General features: G+C 53.5%; 2 protein-coding genes and 1 long non-coding RNA gene across 8 annotated transcripts in view; 2 read left to right on the top strand and 1 right to left on the bottom strand.

Moving 5' to 3' along the window:
- The window catches only part of CCDC88C (coiled-coil domain containing 88C), a 142,836-nt gene extending 139,359 nt beyond the window's left edge, over positions 1-3,477 (top strand). For all 3 annotated transcript variants that reach the window (XM_065906109.1, XM_065906108.1, XM_065906110.1), the window contains one exon: positions 1,240-3,477. In XM_065906109.1, coding sequence (XP_065762181.1) covers positions 1,240-2,238 — 999 coding nt within the window. In that variant the 3' untranslated portion in view covers positions 2,239-3,477. The remainder of the gene's footprint in view (positions 1-1,239) is intronic.
- A 2,170-nt stretch (positions 3,478-5,647) lies between these two features.
- On the bottom strand, positions 5,648-17,310 carry LOC136147328 (uncharacterized). The gene is made up of 2 exons (XR_010659166.1): positions 17,145-17,310; positions 5,648-6,880 (listed from the first exon to the last, which is right to left on the bottom strand). It is a non-coding gene; the product is annotated as an uncharacterized lncRNA (long non-coding RNA).
- GPR68 (G protein-coupled receptor 68) overlaps positions 6,640-17,438 on the top strand; it is a 35,503-nt gene continuing 24,704 nt past the window's right edge. Inside the window, exons 1-3 of one of the 4 annotated variants that reach the window (XM_065906697.1) lie at positions 6,640-6,715; positions 7,297-7,491; positions 15,550-15,780. The gene's annotated coding sequence lies outside the window, so the exon portion shown is untranslated. Of the gene's footprint in view, positions 6,716-7,296; positions 7,492-12,008; positions 12,711-15,549; positions 15,781-16,273; positions 17,105-17,438 lie in introns of those variants that run through there. The other 3 variants (XM_065906696.1, XM_065906700.1, XM_065906701.1) reach the window with 3 other exon arrangements.

Here is a 17,438-nt window from a genome sequence, read left to right as displayed (position 1 = left end):
GGCATCTTCCTGACCCAGGGATCAAACCTATGTCTCCTGCATTGGCAGGCGGATTCTTTACCACTTAATGAGCCACCTGGGAAGTCCTTTCTTACATATTAAGTGATGTTTTAATACAACCTTAAACAACTCTTGCACAAGGTTGCTTTCAAATTTAAACTGAGTTTTTTGGATTACATCCCTGGTTCCCAGCACGGTGCCTGACATGTGGGAAGTACTTGATAAATAAATGGTTCTTGTCCACATTGATGACCCAGGGTCTTACTGCACACACACACCCAAGAGTAAGGCTTCAAGCTAACATGAAACAGCAGAGTGTACCTCTGTCAAGTTGAGCATCCACATGTTTTCAGGGGCCAGGAGTTGTTGGCAGGTGGTTCCTGAGCTGCTGACCCATCCTGCAGGCTGAGGTCTGATTACAGCAGCTCTCGGCCCTGACCTTTCCTCTGCTCCATCCCCAGCCTCAGGAGAACCGTCTAGCTGGGATCCTCTAGGCTGGGAGGTGCTGGCAAAAGGCTGAAGTTAACCTGAACAGGCCCACCGAGCTTGTTGGCTCCAGGGGCTCCACCTGCCCCCAGGATGGTGACAAAGGACACTGGTTCCCTGGCCAGAGGAAGCCCAAGTGGTGACTGTCTGGCACGGGGGATATTCTGGAGGGCTAGGCTGCCTCTGCCTTCTCCTGGACCTCTGGTTCTCTCTGCCCTCCTCTGCCCCTTGTGCCTGCCTCTCCCCTTCCTCCCATCAGGAGAAAGATCTGAGAGGCAGTGAGCAGTGTGGTTGGTTCTGGCTTCTGCGGAGCTGGCCTTGTTTCTCTTCCTCTCTGTGGCCCACTGGAAGGTGCTTGCAGCGTGTCTGAGCCTGGTGGGCTGACAAAGAAGGTCCAGTCCTGTCCGTCAACTTTCTGCTGCCTGGTGGAAAAGGAGACCCAGATCAAAACGGTTGTCCTGATCCTTTCATAAAATGGATGAGCTTGGTGGCTTTCCTCTCTGGATCTTTCTTGCTTGTGAAGTTAGGACTGAGTGATGCCTGGGTCTGCTACCTAATGATCCTCGTTTTGCCTCGACCCCCACCCCCCACCTATGTGCAGTGGGGACATTAGGCCTTCAACAGGCGAAGCAAGAAGCTTCAGTCCTGGCCGTGTGGGCAACACAGGGGACGTCCTGGGTGGGAGGAGGGACCTCCAAGGACCACCCCCCACACTCCACCGCCAGACTCATTCAGTTCTTCTCTTTCCTGTAGGACGCTCCCAGTTGCCGGGATGACCTGCTGAGTGATTACTTCAGAAAGGCCGGGGATCTCCCGTCCATTGGAGGCCCGCCAGGCCCACCACCCAGGAAAGAAGGGGCCAAGATGCCCACCAGCTTTGCGGCCCCCACCATCAAGATGCCCGTCTCCACCTCCGAGGGAAAGCCGCTGAAGCCTGGGCAGTGTGTAAAGCCGAGCTTCAGAGCCGCTGAGGCCGAGGCCATGCTCAGTGTCCCCCACAGGCAGGCCCAGCCACCCCAGAGCCTGTCCCTGGGCAGAGCCCGCCAGGCCACGATGCCCCCTGCTTCCCACACGCCTGCCGGCCGGAGCGCATCCCTAAACCGGGCCTTCAGTCTGGCCTCCGCTGACCTCCTCCGGGCCAGCGGGCCGGAGGCCTGCAAACAGGAGCTGGCGGGTCCCGAGGCCTCGGGGGGCAGAGACCCAGGCAGCCACAACCTGCAGAGCTCCACTGCCCCCGGCTCCCACGGCCTGGCCCGTGAGCGGACCCCGCTTGTGGGAAAGGCTGGTGGCTCCTGTCAGGGTCCCGGCCCCCGAAGCCGGCCACTGGACCTGAGGCGCTTCTCACTGGCTCCCCCAAAGGAGGAGAGGCCGGCCCCCCTGCAGCAATCCGCCACGTCCCCAGCCATTGCCACTGGAGGCGGTGGCGGCAGCAGTTCGCAGCTCCAGCACTTCTCACCCACTGCAGCCCAGGCAGCCAGGACTAAGCCCCAAGCCCCCCTGCACCCAGGGGAGGTGGCCACCATCCCCCCCGTCCGAGGAGGGCTCAGCCCCTCGGAAGGGGATGGGGTCCCGGGGCAGGGTCACAGCGAGGGCCTCCCTGCTAAGGGCCCGGGCAGGTCTCCGGACCTGGCTCCCCAGGGCAGCCGGGCCCCTGAGGACTTCGGGCGTGGGAGCAGCTCCAAGAGCACGCCGGCGTCCCCCGAGCCGGGAGGGGACCAGCAGACGGTGTGGTACGAGTACGGCTGCGTGTGACCTGGCTCCTGGACTGCACCTGCTGATCACCACGGCCTTTTCCCTGTCTGCCTGCGGCGCCAGGAAAGGGTTTGAGGAGGAGGAGAGGGTTCCCGTGTGTGTCTTCTGTTCTATTGCTAAAAATGCTGTGCCAAGGCCTGAGAGGGTTGCACCCCATTGGTGTGCAACCTATCTTCTGTATCTGTAGCCTCCAGCAACCGGTATCTTTTGAACAAATCCACTTTGGCATGGGGCCACTCAGAACGCAGTGACGAGGCAGCCCCCGAAGCAGACACTATTTAAGTGCTCCCCCCGTAGAACACTTCTGTTTGCAACTTGCTGACCTCCAATGAAGCACGTGTGTACATGGGCGTGTGCACACACACGTACACACATTCCCAGGGCTGAGCCCTGGTGGGTCTGGAAACTCTATTTCCCAAAGCTGTTTGATCCCAGGAGAAGCCCCCACTGGCCAAACTACAAAAATCTGGAGGCCGTGGCTGGACCCCAGAGGCAGGCTCGCTGTCATGCCGTTGTGGGGTCCTGAGCGCTTCTCTTCACCCCAGAGCCAAAGCGGCTCTCCAGGTAGGTGGGGGGGCCTCAGACATTTGCCTCCCCCCGCTGGAGCCAGCTCCTGGGCTCTGCAGGTTGGGCTCCCGGGCCATATAGCCACCTGCCTTCCCCGCTCACTTTTCTACAAACACTGGATCTGCTGGTCTGGGGGAGGGGCAGGAAGAAACCCCCACCCCAGCCCCCCACCCAGCAAGTGTATATAGTGTAAAGAGGGGAGGTGTGTGCAGCAGTGAGGTGCACCTCGATTTATACCGTGGCTGCAGCACCCCGACCTCCCCGTCTCAGGTGAGATGTTGATTCATTATTTCTGAGTAAACTTCTCATGGTAGAAACCAAATTTCCTTTAATATATTACTATGTATGTACACACCCATGTGAAATGTATGTACTTTGAGGGGAATCTATTTATGTTCCGTTGGGAGTCATTCTTTCCTATTAGGAATCTCACCTGCTGCTTCGTCTCTTTGGTCAGATTCCTGGCACGTTTTATTTCCTGTTGTTTAGTAAAGGTGCTTTTTCTGGGATGTACTAAACCTGGTGATTTTTTATTTTTTTCCTTTAGATTCGATATACTGAGAAAGAAATGGGAAGTTAAGACCGCTTTTCAGAGTGCTTTGGGTTGTTTATTAAAAAGCCATTCATTCTGGAACCCAGCACAGGATTGTAATAAACGGACATGGACCAGTACTGAGTCCTAGTTTTCCTCACCATTCATCATGGCATCATTGGCCAGGCGCTGGGAGCTCAGGGTCCCTGCCTTAGCACTGGCCACTGGAATCCACTTGCTACTAGGTCAGAGAATGTGGAAAGCAAGGTTTTTCTCTTTACAGCAGCTTTTTTTTTTCCCCCAGACTTGAATTTTATTTTAACTTAGTGTAAATTGAATCCCATTTCGATTTGGAATTTGTGTCTGGCAGGAGCTTAGCTTAAAATGGTCCTTTGGATGTTCCCAAGGCTACCTAACTAGAAATTACCAGATCTGCAATTTAGACCTTGGAAGCCTCAGATTAGATGCTTAAATCAGATGGATGGATTTGAGGGGGTGGGGTCAGGGGAGAGGGTTGGTGGACATCAGAAGGAAGGAAGGTGTATTAGTATCCATACATCAAACTTTTTTTCCGGTAGATTTCTGTCCAGCTGCTGCCTCAGTGTCTCCTTTCCTTTTTCACCAGACTTCTTTAAGAGGATCTCCTCTCAGGACTTCCCCAGCGGTCCAGTAGTTAAGACTCCAAGCGTCCAATGCAGGGGGCGCAAGTTCGATCCCTGTTCAGGGAACTAAGAACCCACATGCCTCTTGGTGTGGCCAAAAAATAAAATCAGACAAAGGGTCTCCTCTTGTCTCTTTGCCCATTCTTTCCCCAGCCTCTGTGATCTGCGCATCTGACCACTCTGCAGAGCTACCTCTAGCATATGAACAGTGGCCACCTTGCAGGCTTTGTGCCCTGTAGTCACCCCTTGGAATCCTCTCTCTGTCTCCCAATTCTCCCCACTGTGGTACGGCTCTTCGGCGCTGACTTGCTAGCCCCTCATTCATTCACTTATTCCTTCCACAGAGGTTCACTGGAAGCTTCCTGTGTCCCAAGTCCTAGGCTCTGCCTTCCAGACCTCTTCCCCCTTGAACCGCTTCAGCGCTGGCCCCCAGCCCCACTCCAAGTGCTCACTGCCCCTCAGAGCCCCCACCTGGACACCAGGCTTCCTCTGCTCCTCCCCCCGGCTCCTCCAGTGACACCAAGCTGTCACACAAGCACAGCCTTCTGTGATGTGGGCCTGACCGCTCATCTCCACATCCCATGTTTCACGGGTCACATCCTGCACCTGAGAGTGCCTGTGGACTCTGGTGTCCTTGTCTTAGCCAGCTATTCTCACCCTAGGTCACACACACACACCCCTGACCCTGGGTGTTGGCGGGAGCCTGCCAACTCGTCTGCCAGCCTCAGACAGCTCAGCCCTCATAGCACCTCAGGACAGTCACCCCAGGTGACCGCCACACCTGCCACACCCAGCCCTTTGTGGTTTGGTTGGTCCTTGGGCTCGCCTCGAGGCGCACCCAGCCCTCTTCTCACTACCTCCTTTGGCCCCAGACAGGTTCATACACATCCACAACTTTCATTCCAATCTGTTCGCAGAGGCTGCAAACTTCCCTCCAGTCCCAACCTCTCGCCTGAAACCTCCAGATCTGTTCTCTGCTGGAAAGTCCCAAGACACTGCCAACTCAAAGTGCTCAACACACAATTCCCTGTCCTCCCCCATCTCGTCCCTCCAGACCCTTTGATGCCCCCTCTCCTCCCCATACCCTATCCATCACTCCATCAGTTGGCTCCACACCTCACTCATACACTGCCAGCCCCAGGGGATGGTCCTCTGGATGGTACCCTGGGCCCTGTTGCTGAGGGGGGCACCGCAGATCATGCTGCTTCTGCGCTCCCGGGCCCCACCCTCTCTGCACTGGCCTGGGAGACATGTGACCCAGTGTCTGGGAAATATCCAAGTGGCCACTGGATTTTCATGCCCACTGCTGCCTGGAGGGAGACTTGGGATCATCTGTGGCGCTCCCAGGTGGCGCTAGTGATAAATGCAGGAGACACAAGAGAGAAATGCCAATGCAGGAGATGCAAGAGACACAGGTTCGATCCCGGGGTCGGGATGATCCCCTGGAGGAGGGCATGGCAACCCACTCCAGTACTCTCCTGGAGAATCCCATGGACAGAGGAGCTACAGTCCATAGGGTCACAAAGAATCAGACATGACTGAAGTGACTTAGCACGCATGCACGTGGGACAAAGGGCTACCCTGTGGAATACATTAAAGTGAGAAAATGAGAAAGCATAGGGCAAACCTTAGGAAGCACCAGCCAACATTAAACATCCAGCCAAAATATTTATCAACCAACCAGGGCGAGGGAATATACATATACACGGACATATTTACAGATATAATGGACTATGACACAATTTACAAATAAACTATATATAAAATACATACTTTTATTATAAAATCCATACAGTCAATGGATTCTCTTAGAATGCTCTCACTGATTTTTGCCAAGCCTATGTATTTATAGCCAGCCTATGCCTGCAAGAGATGAATGAGTGTAGTTCCAATGTGAATGTCAGTTGATGTTTTATGTTAGCAAGTAAGATGAAAGTGAAACACGCCAAAGATGTCTATCAGAACTTCACTCACTGATGACATGAGCAATTGCTCAGTCAGGTAGTAGTTGCTGAATGCTGGCCAAATTTCCTCAATTTTTTTGTGCTGCTCACATTGTGATGGCTTACAGACATAGCACATTAAAAAAAAAAAAAAGAAATATAGTCTCCATACTATATTCATCCAATACACCTCTAAATTTAATCTGCACTATTCACATTTTCCCTGTCACTTTCTCAATCAAGTCTAGAGAGTCTAGACACTGCAGAAGACATAAATCAAGCCCTGATTGGTAACACTTGCCAATTTCTGTGGCGGAAATACCCTGGCCATGGCCGATTTCAAGCTGCAGCCATGGTGTTACTAACCACAGAGGTGGAAGGAGACGTGCAGTGTACCCTGTAATATATTGCCTCCATGCAGATGGAAACAGGTGCAAATAACCTGAAAAGCACAGGTAACAGTAAAATAAGAAGAGGCACATTTTGAGTGTTTATTACTATGGTTTTTAACATAAATTACGTGCAGATTTACATAAACTCGTTTTTAATGATGGCCGTGTTTAACAACTGGCTTGGAAAATTCTGGGAAATTCACTAACCTGCTCTCACAAGCTAGTACAGGTTGGCTGCAGCGCACCATGGGAGCACCGCCTTCTAGGGATGGGCTGAAAAACGGATGAGACAGAACAACTGAGAAGAAGGGGCCAAGAAGCAGGAACATCCGAGAGAAGAGCAGCTGGTGTGCAGAGCGGACCGTCCTGGCAGACGCAGGTGTGCGCAGCGTTCCTCCGCACAAGGGCACATAGAGGCCGCTCGGTCAAGGCTGGAGGCTGCCGCCGGCTTCTCATTTCTTCCATTCTCTCTTCTTGCTCTTCTCCATGGAGCTAGGGCAGGAGGAGTGGGCCTGGGGAGGCTGACAGCATGGGGGACCTCTCCATCTGTAAAGGGGGGGCAGAGTGGGCAACAGGAAGTCGGGCAGGAGCCCGGGGGTGGGGAGTGGGGGAAGGGAGGGTCCTGGAGGGTCTGGGAGGGACCTGGGAAGAGGTGGGGGTCGGGGCAGGGCTCAGAAATGCCGTCCCCTTCCCAAGCTCGGGATTTGGGGCCCAGCCCGCCGAGGTCAAGTTCACCAAGTCACACAACACACGCAGCCTGAGCTCTGGCAGAAGCAAACGGGCCACCTGCTCCCCACTGCCCCTCCCGCAAGAGGCCCCAAATAAGCAGGTGGAGGAGAAGCCTCCGGGCCCCTCCGCGTTCCCCACGGGAGAGCAATAGCCCTGAGGAGCCCTCCTGGAAGCCGCACCCTGCCCTGGCCGCCCCGGCCGCCGCGAGCCTCCGCCCTCTCCTCCGCCTCCAGGTGGCGGCGCGGCGCGCGGGCGAGCGGGAGCCGGAGCCGGAGCGCAGGGCCGCTCGCACCACGCCCCCGCCGGACCCGGGTCCCGCCGCCGCCGCTGCCGCCTCGCGGCAGTCCTTCTCTCCCGCCCGCCGGCGTCGGGCCCAGCCGGGCGGGACGGAGCCGCGGCCTGGCCTCCGGCACCCGGACCCGAGAGAGGTGAGTGCGCCCGGATGGGTCGGGTAAGGCTGGGACGGTGGCTGCCGCGCGGCCGAGGGGACTACCGACCTTCAGCAAGGCCGGTCCCCCACCCCCCACTCCCCACCGCCCACCTGGAAAGGAAAATGCAAAATCCAGTCTCCGACAAAGGCCTGGGGGCGGGGGTGGGGGGCCGCCGGGGGCGTGGAGAGAGGAGAAAGGCCCGGAGGGAGGTCCTTATCATTACAGGGTCCAAATTGATAGTGCTGTGGGGGTCCAAGTCCTACCGCCCAGAGGGCGTGCCGCGAGGGTGGCGTGTGGGTGCTGCGGGCCAGAGGGGGTTGCCCTGTCCAGGGACCCTGGAGGCTGATCTCGAAGTCTAACACTGTCCAACTGTCCAGCTCCCCTGGGGCATGGCCCGACCCTGGGTAACTGCAGCTAGGAGGGAGGGGCCCGGGAAGGGGGTCGGTTTGAGCCCTGGGAAAGGAGTCCAAGGACCCAGTCCCAGGCTGGGCGCTTTTCTGAGAGGGAGGTGAGTAGAGGCCGACTACCATCTAGTGTCTCCTGCTGGTCCCTGGCTTCAGAGGCGTCATCTCCTGTAACTGTCTCAAATGATCTTTCCATCCATCCTGTCCTTCAGCACATCGGTTGTCCGCTAAGTGGTAGCCCCAGGTGGAGGGAGCTGGTTCCTGCCCAGACCACTCACGCTGTAGCTGGGGAGACAGACTCAAATTCAAGAAGTGACTGGTGGGGCGTACACCTTGCTTCTTCTTGCCCCAGATGACTAAGCTAACTACGGGACACCTGTCCCCAGCCATACACCCCAGACTAATTAGAGACCCCCATATCCCCACCATTAGTCCTCAAAGGGCCCCTTCTGTATCCACAGCACCATGTACACCAGTCATTGGGATAATTCCTAAGATACCTCCTAGTCCCCCTGAAGGCTTCAGTTTAGAATACACCTCTTCCAGGAAGGCTACCCTGACTGCTTCCTCTTGATCAGATGCTTTTTGTACATTGGACTCCCACAGCGTGGCTCCTCCTGCCCATCACCCTCCAATCATAGCTGTTAGCAGAGTACTGTAGTTGCTTTGTCAGTCCCAGTCTTCCCTTCTGAATCAGAGTTTTGAAAATTCAGCCATTCATGTTTCATGTTGTTATATGCATGATGTTTTCCCTTTGATCTTTTTTTTCCTAGTTCTGTCATGCAGGATCTTTAGTTGTGGCATGCGAACTCTTAGTGGCACCTTGTGGGATCTAGTTCCCTGACCATGAACCTAACCCAGGCTCCCTGCACTGGGAGTGTGGTGTCTTAGCCACTGGACCACCAGGGAAGCCCCTTATGGTGTTTTCCTTTGAATAGTTTCCTCTGGAGACTGGGTTACTGCAGAACCTCCATTCAGAGTAATGAACTTGAAACTTGCCATTTCTATTTTCAGATCTCCCCTGTGCTCCTCCACAGTTTCTTGGGCAGAGTCCATCACTTTTTTTGTTACCTTGGGTCCAAACCCTGATACCTCAGAATAACGCCTAGGGTCCCCAACTGGTCCCCAGTGGATGATGAAGAGGGTCTAAGAACCCACATTCTAAAGAGAGAACAGCTTTCCGCCCTTCTCCACTCCTCCAGGGCCTGGCTCCCTCAGTGCCTTGGGGACAGGAGAGAGAGGGACAGGAGTCCGTGTCCCATGATGTAGCCTACCACACGAGGTCCCCTTTCCCTTGGTCATCTCTTCTCACCGGCCAGCCTGCACTGGCCCTGCTGCCCCCTTAGGGGCACAAGACAAGAATTCTTCAGAGGTGCACTGGGGCCTCCCTGCTAGCCAGATCCCTGACATGGGAGCCTTGGCTGCAGCACCATCTCCTCCTGGCTCCCACCCCGCTGTCAGACAGTCCTCCTGGGAGATGTCAGCTCCTTTCCTCCTCATCCACTCAGCCACACAGCCCTGCATGATGATTGGAGGGCGTTAGGCCACTCACTGTCCACTGGGGCTGCCTCTTGTCTCTCTCCAGGTTTGTCTCTTCCTGTCCCAAAAGGCACCCTGAGCAGATTGCATGTCCCCTGCCACAGCAGACTGTGTCCCCTGGGCTCCTCTTGCTGTGGCAGCCCCACCCCCAGCTCTAGGAGACTTCTGGAGAATCTCACAGCCAATCACTGCTCACCTCCGATCCCAGTTCCTTCTCCGCCCTCCCCAGTACTGAGTGCGCGTGTTAGGGGTGGGGATTAGGATGGGGAGGTCCTGAAGGCGGGCCAGATCCATTGCCGAGGGACAGTTAGTGCCTCTTTGTCCTCAACTGGACCCCAGTGGTCAACTCCAGGGCAAGAGAAAGAACCCTCGACTCATGGTTCTATTATACTATTATCCCCCTGCTTTGGGAATGTGGAGTCTTAGCCACTAGACCACCAGGGAAATTGTACTTAACATTTAAGAAAAATTTAATAGAAATTGTGTTCTACTCCCAGAAATAAAAAATCAGTGCCCCTGGCCACAAAAGGAAGGTAATTAAACAAAAAGCAGTGGTATTAAACTTGAATTAGCACCTGTTACCTGCAGAATACACCTGAGGCTGACTCTCTAGGTTACAAAGGGAGATTGTTGTTGCTGTTTAGTTGCTCGGTCGTGTCTGACTCTTTGGGACCTGATGGATTGTAGCCCTCCAGGCTCCTCTATCCATAGGATTTCCCAGGCAATGCTGGAATGGGTTGCCATTTCCTTCTCCAGGGGATCTTCCTGACCAGGGATCAAACCCGAATCTCCTGTATTGCCAGGCAGATTCTTTACCACTGAGCCATGTGGGAAGCTTAGCAAGAATTAAAGTGGTGCTTGAGAAATAATGGCACCCACCTGAGGCTTTCTCCTTCCTGTAATAAAATGGATTAGGACAGAATTGGACTGGGAATAACAATCTTTACATGGCTAAATTCCTATCAGTCAGCACCTGCGGAGTGCAGCGTACCACAGATAGCCTGAAGCTATAAAGCTTCAGCTCATCCTGTGATGAAGGCTCTCTCTCTTTCTTCAGGAAACCAATCCTGATGTGCCCCCTTTACAAGCCAGTCTTGTCCTGCTGTAAGGCTTGTCATGTTTTATCGTAATGGCATATTGGCTTCCACCAGGTCTGTCTGACTCACTCCACTATCCAGGTACCCTCCACAGGGCCTGGAGCACAGGTGGTGAATGAACAGATGAATGAATAATTAATGAATAAGTAGGCTGACCTCCTTGTCTTTGATCCTACTGGGCTGCTTCCAGCCATGCCTTCCCTTTCTCTTCCTGCTGTCAAACTCAGCATGCTCCATCCTTCAAGGCCCTGCTGAGGGCTGCTTCCCCAGGAGGCTTTGTACCACCACCCTCAGCAATCCTGCCTTTTAATAGTCCATCCTTGGCAGTGCCTATGCCCAGGGGAAGTTCAGTTCCAGAGACCAGTGTGTTCCCCACATGTCCAGAAGGCGAGAAGAAGGGGGTGATGCCACAGGTGCTCAATAACCACCACAGAGTGACTCCACACGGTGCCTCCTTCAAGGATGCAGCTGTCTCGGCAGCTCTAAGAGTTCCCCGTTGCTTCTGTAACAATCTGACCACAAGCTCAGTGACGTCCAACAACACGAGCTGACTATCTTAACAAGTCCAGAAGTCAGAAATGGGATTCATGGCTGAGTTCCATCGTGGAGGCTATAGGAGAAAATCCACTCCATTGCCTTCTTCACCTTCTAGAAGTGGCCTGCATTTCCCGGCTCTTGGAACCAGCTCCCATCCTCAAAGCCAACAACGGCTGGTCCAGTCCCTCCCACCCCGCACCACTCTGACAGTCTCCCTCTTCTGCTTTCATCTTTCACCCTTGTGATTGCACTGGGCTCAGCCAGATAACCCAGAATAATCTCCCTGTCTCCAGATCCTTAACTTTATCACATCTGCACAGTTCGCTTCCCCATGTAAGGCAATATAGGTTCTGAGGATTAGCACGTGGGCATCCTCAAAAGAGACCACTATTCTGGCTACTACAACAGCTGTGCCCTGGTAGGCAGAGGACACTGCGGGTGGTGGTATATTAACAGTAGCTGACATTTACCGAGCATTCAAGTGTGGCTCGGAACTGTTCAGAGCACTTTACCCAATATTCTGGGAGGAAGGTGCCATTCTTATCCACCTCAATTCATGGATGACGCACTAAGAGGTTAAGTAACTTGGCAAGAGGCTGAGCTGGGGTTTGAACCCAGGCTGTCTGGCTCCAGGGAGCATCTCCTCATTTCGAGGCTACCTTCTCTGGCACCATGATCAACCCAGGATACGAGTCGACAGCCTGGGAGCAGCCCAGGAAAGGTCTGAAGCCCAACACTGAGGGAGAATTTTCACCAAGATTTTCTGGGTGAGACACCACATAGACTATACATACTTTGCCAGTTCCCTCTCATTTCAGCCCTTTCTCCCTAACCTCTCACCCCTCATCAGAGGCACCTAAGCTTATCTGGGGAAGTTGAAGCATGTTCCCTAAGAATTCCTTTTAGGGGCTGCAGACAGTTAAGTCTGGAAGAGTTTGGGAACCTGAACCAGAGGGGCACACATAAGCCTTCTGCAGGCATTGCATAAGAGGGTGTCCTAACATTTATTGAGCACCCACTAAAGGTAGGCATGGTTGTAAAGGATTTTTTTCTTATTAACTCATTTAATACAACAACTCTGTGAAGTACTGTTACTATGCCCATTTCACAGATGAGGAAACTGAGGCACAGAGAGGTCATGTAAGTTTCCGAGGTCACACAGCCAGTGTGAAGAGCCAGGATTTTACCCAGTCTCCATGAGCAAGAAGCTGGTCAACCCCAGCCTGCCCTGTCTCACCCCACTTCAGTCAGCCAAGTCCTGTTTCGTGCCTTCTCAGCATAATCTCCTTTTGCACCTGCAAGGCTGGGCTCCCACTTTCTAGGTCAACCAGATTTCTTGAGAGCACCGTTATATTTCATTCTTACACCAACCTTCGTTATTAACCCCATTTTAAAGAAGAAACTGAGCCTCTGGGCTCAGACTTGCCAGAGCTGTAACAACCAGAGCACAACAGATTTGGGATTTGAACCCAGACATTTAGATGCTCCCAGCTCGGCCTGAGCAAGCCCGGCCTGCAGGTCTTCCCCAGGAGTCCACAGCCTAGCCGGGAAGGTGACGCGGGTTCCCCAGCTCTCCAGACGTGTGTGCTGATGCTTCAACTGGACTTGAGCTCAGATTTTCCTGCCTTTGGGTGTCCAGGTTAGTCAAGCTCTGTCTGAGCACCTACAGATGATCTGAATGGGGGCAGAAGCAACATTGTGGCGTTAATCAGGCCCTGGGTCAACTGATGAATCAGCTCAGGTCAGAGCCTGCTGGTGTGTGGTTGGTTGATGCCAGAAAAGATCATTTTCAGAGAAACCAGCCCCTTGTTGCCTGAAACCGTCCTGGGAGTTGCTGGACTCAGCAGTGACGAGTATTTCTGGATAGTTGCGCACCTTAAGGAGGAGCTAGGAAGCTCCTAGCGACGAAGCACAAGGCAGGGGAGTCTGCAAAAGGAGGCCTGGGGCAGAGATGAGCCAGTGTCGGAGCTAAGTGAGGAAGTTAGAGACTCAGTCCCGTCATTTGGGGGATAAAGAGAGATTTCCTCTGAGGCCGGCCAGCTGTGCTAATTAGAAGAATGAACTGGAAAAACGGTTAGGGTTTTTTTTTTGTTTTTTTTTTTAAGTAAATAGTCTGTACACATTCTGAAGTAGGCACACATCCTTCCATTAGTGTGAGCTCACTGTGAGGACACATCTGGAAACACACATATCTGCACCAGCGAGCGTCTCGGCAGGAAGCAGAGGCCACTCAGGCGGGGTGACTCGGGAGAGGGTGTCACAGGGACGGTTTTCAAGGGATTGGGGAGGGCTAAGGGAACCAACGCAGGATGGCGCAGCACCCCGAGACTAGCATCTCTGGGGAGCTGTTACTGTTACTGTCCCCAGACCTGGAGGAGGAAGGGGGTGAACAGCGCAGGAGAGAGAGAGACTCCAGCAGGAGCTGATGACTGCAGCAAAGGGACGGCCAGCCTGAAGTGACCTGGACTTCCCTGATCCCAGTCTCTGCGACCCTCTGATCCCACTGAGTGCTTCCGCTTGCCCAACCCAGCAGAGAAGCCAGAGAGTGAGGGAACGCTGTGATATAGTCAGTAGAGTAGGATAGAGAAGGGTGATGAATGGATCTGCCTGGAGGCAACCAGCTCTTCCATGCTTTCCATCAGCTGCCATTTCTGAGCCCCTGCCACCATTCCTCTTTGGACTTGACACCGGAAAACGCCAGTGCCAAGACCAAAAACCTACGAGAGACTGAAAAAGAAGACATGGACATAATTGTTACTTGCACCGGCTATGGAGAAATTCTGACCACGTCTCTGGAGCCCAGCCCAATGTGGGAGAGGATTTCTGTGGGCAAGAAAGACAGTTATTAGCACAGCATCTCAAATCAGCATTCCAAGAGCATGGGCCATAATTTACCATTCTCTAGGTCCCAAAAGGTTCTGGAAAACAGCGCATGCCTCATTTTAACTAAATGAGCTCTTTGTTGTTTATGTATGGCCAGTGCCAGATTTTGTTTACAAATTCTGCTGACCCTGCCAAGGTCTGGACATCTTGACACCAAGAAACACAGTAAAGTCTAGCCAAAAGCCACTGACTCTGCAGGCGGCGCGGTGAATCTCTTTGCTTCTCCAAACCTAGCATTTCCTCAGGGAGTGCCCATCCCCCTATTCCACAGGCCTATTCTGGATCTTTAAGTAAGCGGTATAGGTACCATGAAGGCTTCCCCTGGTGGCTCAGCGGTAAAGAATCTGCTTGCCAATGCAGGAGAGGCGGGTGTGATCCCTGGGTCAGGAAGATCCCCAGAAGAAGGCAGTGGCAACCCACTCCATTACTCTTGCCTGGGAAAACCCTATGGACAGAGGAGCCTGGCAGGCTATAGTCCATGGGGTTGCAAAGAGTCAGACACGACTGAGCAACTAAACAACAACAACATAGGTACCATGCTGTTCCGTCACACTAAAAAATGAAGTGTGAGTTGAAATGGAGTTTGTTTTAATTGAAGACTGAAAAGTTCCAGATATGTCTGGATATCTGTAAGCAGAGATTGTAGGCTAGAAAAAGAGAAGCAGGGAGGCAAGACCACAGAGTACTGCCACATGGCCCCACTCCAGAGGCCCCCACCTGATAGATTATAGTGTGTTCCCACCCCTGGAAGTGGGCAATATGACAGCCCTCGCAGGATTCACTTTGCAATAAACTTTCTATGTCACAAGCACTGTACCCCTGAGAGTCGGAATCCTGGACCTAGTAACTGATGATGGGCTTTAATACCCCGCTTCTATCCAGGAGGGATAGGATGAGGCAGAATGTAATCACTGCAGGAAGCAGCTTCACAGCCAGGCTCAGACACCCAGAACTGAGTGGCCTTAGGCAATTCACTGAAACTCAGTTTCCTGATCTGCGAAAGGCAGAGAATAAAACCACAGTATTCAAAGGGTAAGAGCCAAGAGGGTATTTGAATGGACCATAATAACAGCTATATATAAGAGGGTATTTGGAGTGAACAACAATAACACCTAACATCTACTGAACCCTAGTATGTGCCTAAGGGCTTGATTTAACTTGTGCAATCACCTCAACCTCCGTTTGAAGCTGCGTCCCCATTTCACACACCAGGAACCCAGCACAGAGGAGTCCAGGGATCTGTTCAAGGTTACTCTACTAACAGGTGCAGAGACGGAATTCACACTCTGGAATTCAGACACTCTGGCTCTCCAAGCCAAACTCTTAACAACCACTTTTAGTATGACAATCTTTAAAAAAGTTTATCTGTGCATTTTTGTGGCATGAGTAGTTAGTCCAGAAGACTCCATTTGTGAAGGTTTCACAAGAAGGAGGAATTTCAAAATGAGGACCAGCAGAAGAGCCTGCTGGGAGGTTGCTGGGCACGTGCCCAACAGGAAAAGCAAAATGCCTCGCCTCCCCCTGCTCTCCCTGCTCCCCCTGCTCCCCTGCCAGGGTATCTTCTGCCCTCCTGCCCACAGTCCCTTTCCTTCCAGAGATTCACCTAGTAGCTCAGTCACGAAGTGTGGAGCTTTGAGCCCCTGGAGCAGTTAGCAGAAAATGAGCCATCAGTCTGCCTCTGTCTGCCTGCACTCCAGCTGCCGGCCATCCCTAACCCCCAACCGTCCATCTGACCACCAACCACACGAGCTTCTGTGGACTCCTGCAGCAACCAGTCCCAGACACTCAGTTCACAAACAGGAACAGAGTGCCCTGCTCTCAGCCAGGTATGGGGCAGGGAATGAGGGTCCTGCAGAGAGATGGCTGTGGGCCAGGGACCCCAGTGGGCAGTGCAAGCGATGCTTGGGAGGGAGCCAATGAGCAGGGGGAGGGACTCAGCACAAATTGCCTGGGACAGCCAAGCAGACCTGATAGGGCAGGTGAGTTTCCGGTCTTACAACTGTGCCAAGATCCAGAACGCAGGGCAGGAGGTCTTCTCAGTGGACAGGGACACAGGAGGTAAGGTGTGCAGATGATGCTGAGGGGCCAGCAAAGGGTGGCTTGGGATAGGATGCAGGTGGTGATGGGGCTCTGGACTCACCCGCCTGGGTTTGGATTTCATTGTCCCCACTTAAAAAATCAAGAGACATTATTTTGTTGACAAATGTCAGTCTAGTCAAAGCTATGGTTTTTCCAGTAGTCATGTATGGATGTGAGAGTTGGACCATAAAGAAAGCTGAGCGCCGAAGAATTGATGCTTTTCAACTGTGGTGTTGGAGAAGACTCTTGAGAGTCCCTTGGACTGCAAGGAGATCCACCCAGTCCATCCTAAAGGAAATCAGTCCTGAATATTCATTGGAAGGACTGATGCTGAAGTTCCAATACTTTGGCCACCTGATGTGAAGAGCTGACTCATTGCAAAAGACCCTGATGCTGGGCAAGACTGAAGGCAGGAGAAGGGGGCGACAGAGGATGAGATGGTTGGATGGTATCACCAATTTGATGGACATGAGTTTGAGCAAGGTCTGGGAGTTGGTGATGGACAGGGAAGCCTGGAATGTTGCAGTTCATGGGGTCACAAAGAGTCAGACAGGACTGAGCAACTGAACTGACTGACCTTTGGCAAGATACTTGAGCTCTCTGTGCCTCATTCCCTCATGTGTAAAATGGGGATAATAAGAGTAAATAAGAATATCTACCTCATAGAGCAGTGAGAATCAAATGAGTTCATTCATTTAAGTACTTAGAACAGTGCTTGGCACCGAGTAAGTATTAATACTCAAAAGCCCCGAGTTATGACTGTTGGTACTGTTTTTGTCTGGGAGCTTGTGGGGCAAAGGGCCCTGAAACCTCCTTGCATTCTCAACAAAACCAGTAGGAGGTCCTCTGAGCTCTCCCTGGCCACCCCCGCTGCAGGCAAACTCAGGCGGTCTAAGGCACCAGTGTAGGGATCCAGGAGACAGCAAACCTAAGGGCAGACCCCCCCCACCCCCGCCCCCTCTATCTGGGCCTCATTTCTGAGGTCCCTGCGCGCTGGAGAGAGGCCCTGACAGCCAGGAGACACTGAATCTACTGAATGGCTACAGATGTGCTGGCGCTGGGGACACAGAGGTGAACAGCGCAGAAGGGTCGTTCCAGGGGCTCTCCTTACCTAGGGGTTCCTGATGAGGCTGGAGAAGGACCCTCGAGCTTTTGCAGCCGGGCCCAGGGTGGGTGAGCCCCCCGCTGGCGGTTCGGGCTCCTGTCCCCGGGGGCAGGATAGTAGTGGGGGCGGGGGAGAGCTGAGCCTTCCGGACGGGTCTGCCCGACCGACCGCGGCTCTTCCCGGCCGGCGCCGAGCCTGTGGTCGCAGAGAAAGGCAGGGAGCTGGGGCGAGGCTGGGTGTGCCCGACGGGGGCGGGAGGAGGGGCTGGGGGAGGGGAGATCGGGGCAGGCTGTGGCTCCA

The sequence above is a fragment of the Muntiacus reevesi genome, chromosome 15, assembly GCF_963930625.1.
Source record: "Muntiacus reevesi chromosome 15, mMunRee1.1, whole genome shotgun sequence".
Lineage (NCBI taxonomy): Eukaryota > Metazoa > Chordata > Mammalia > Artiodactyla > Cervidae > Muntiacus > Muntiacus reevesi.
The sequence above is the reverse complement of the archived record's forward strand: the minus strand, read 5'-3'. Positions and strand labels throughout refer to the sequence as shown.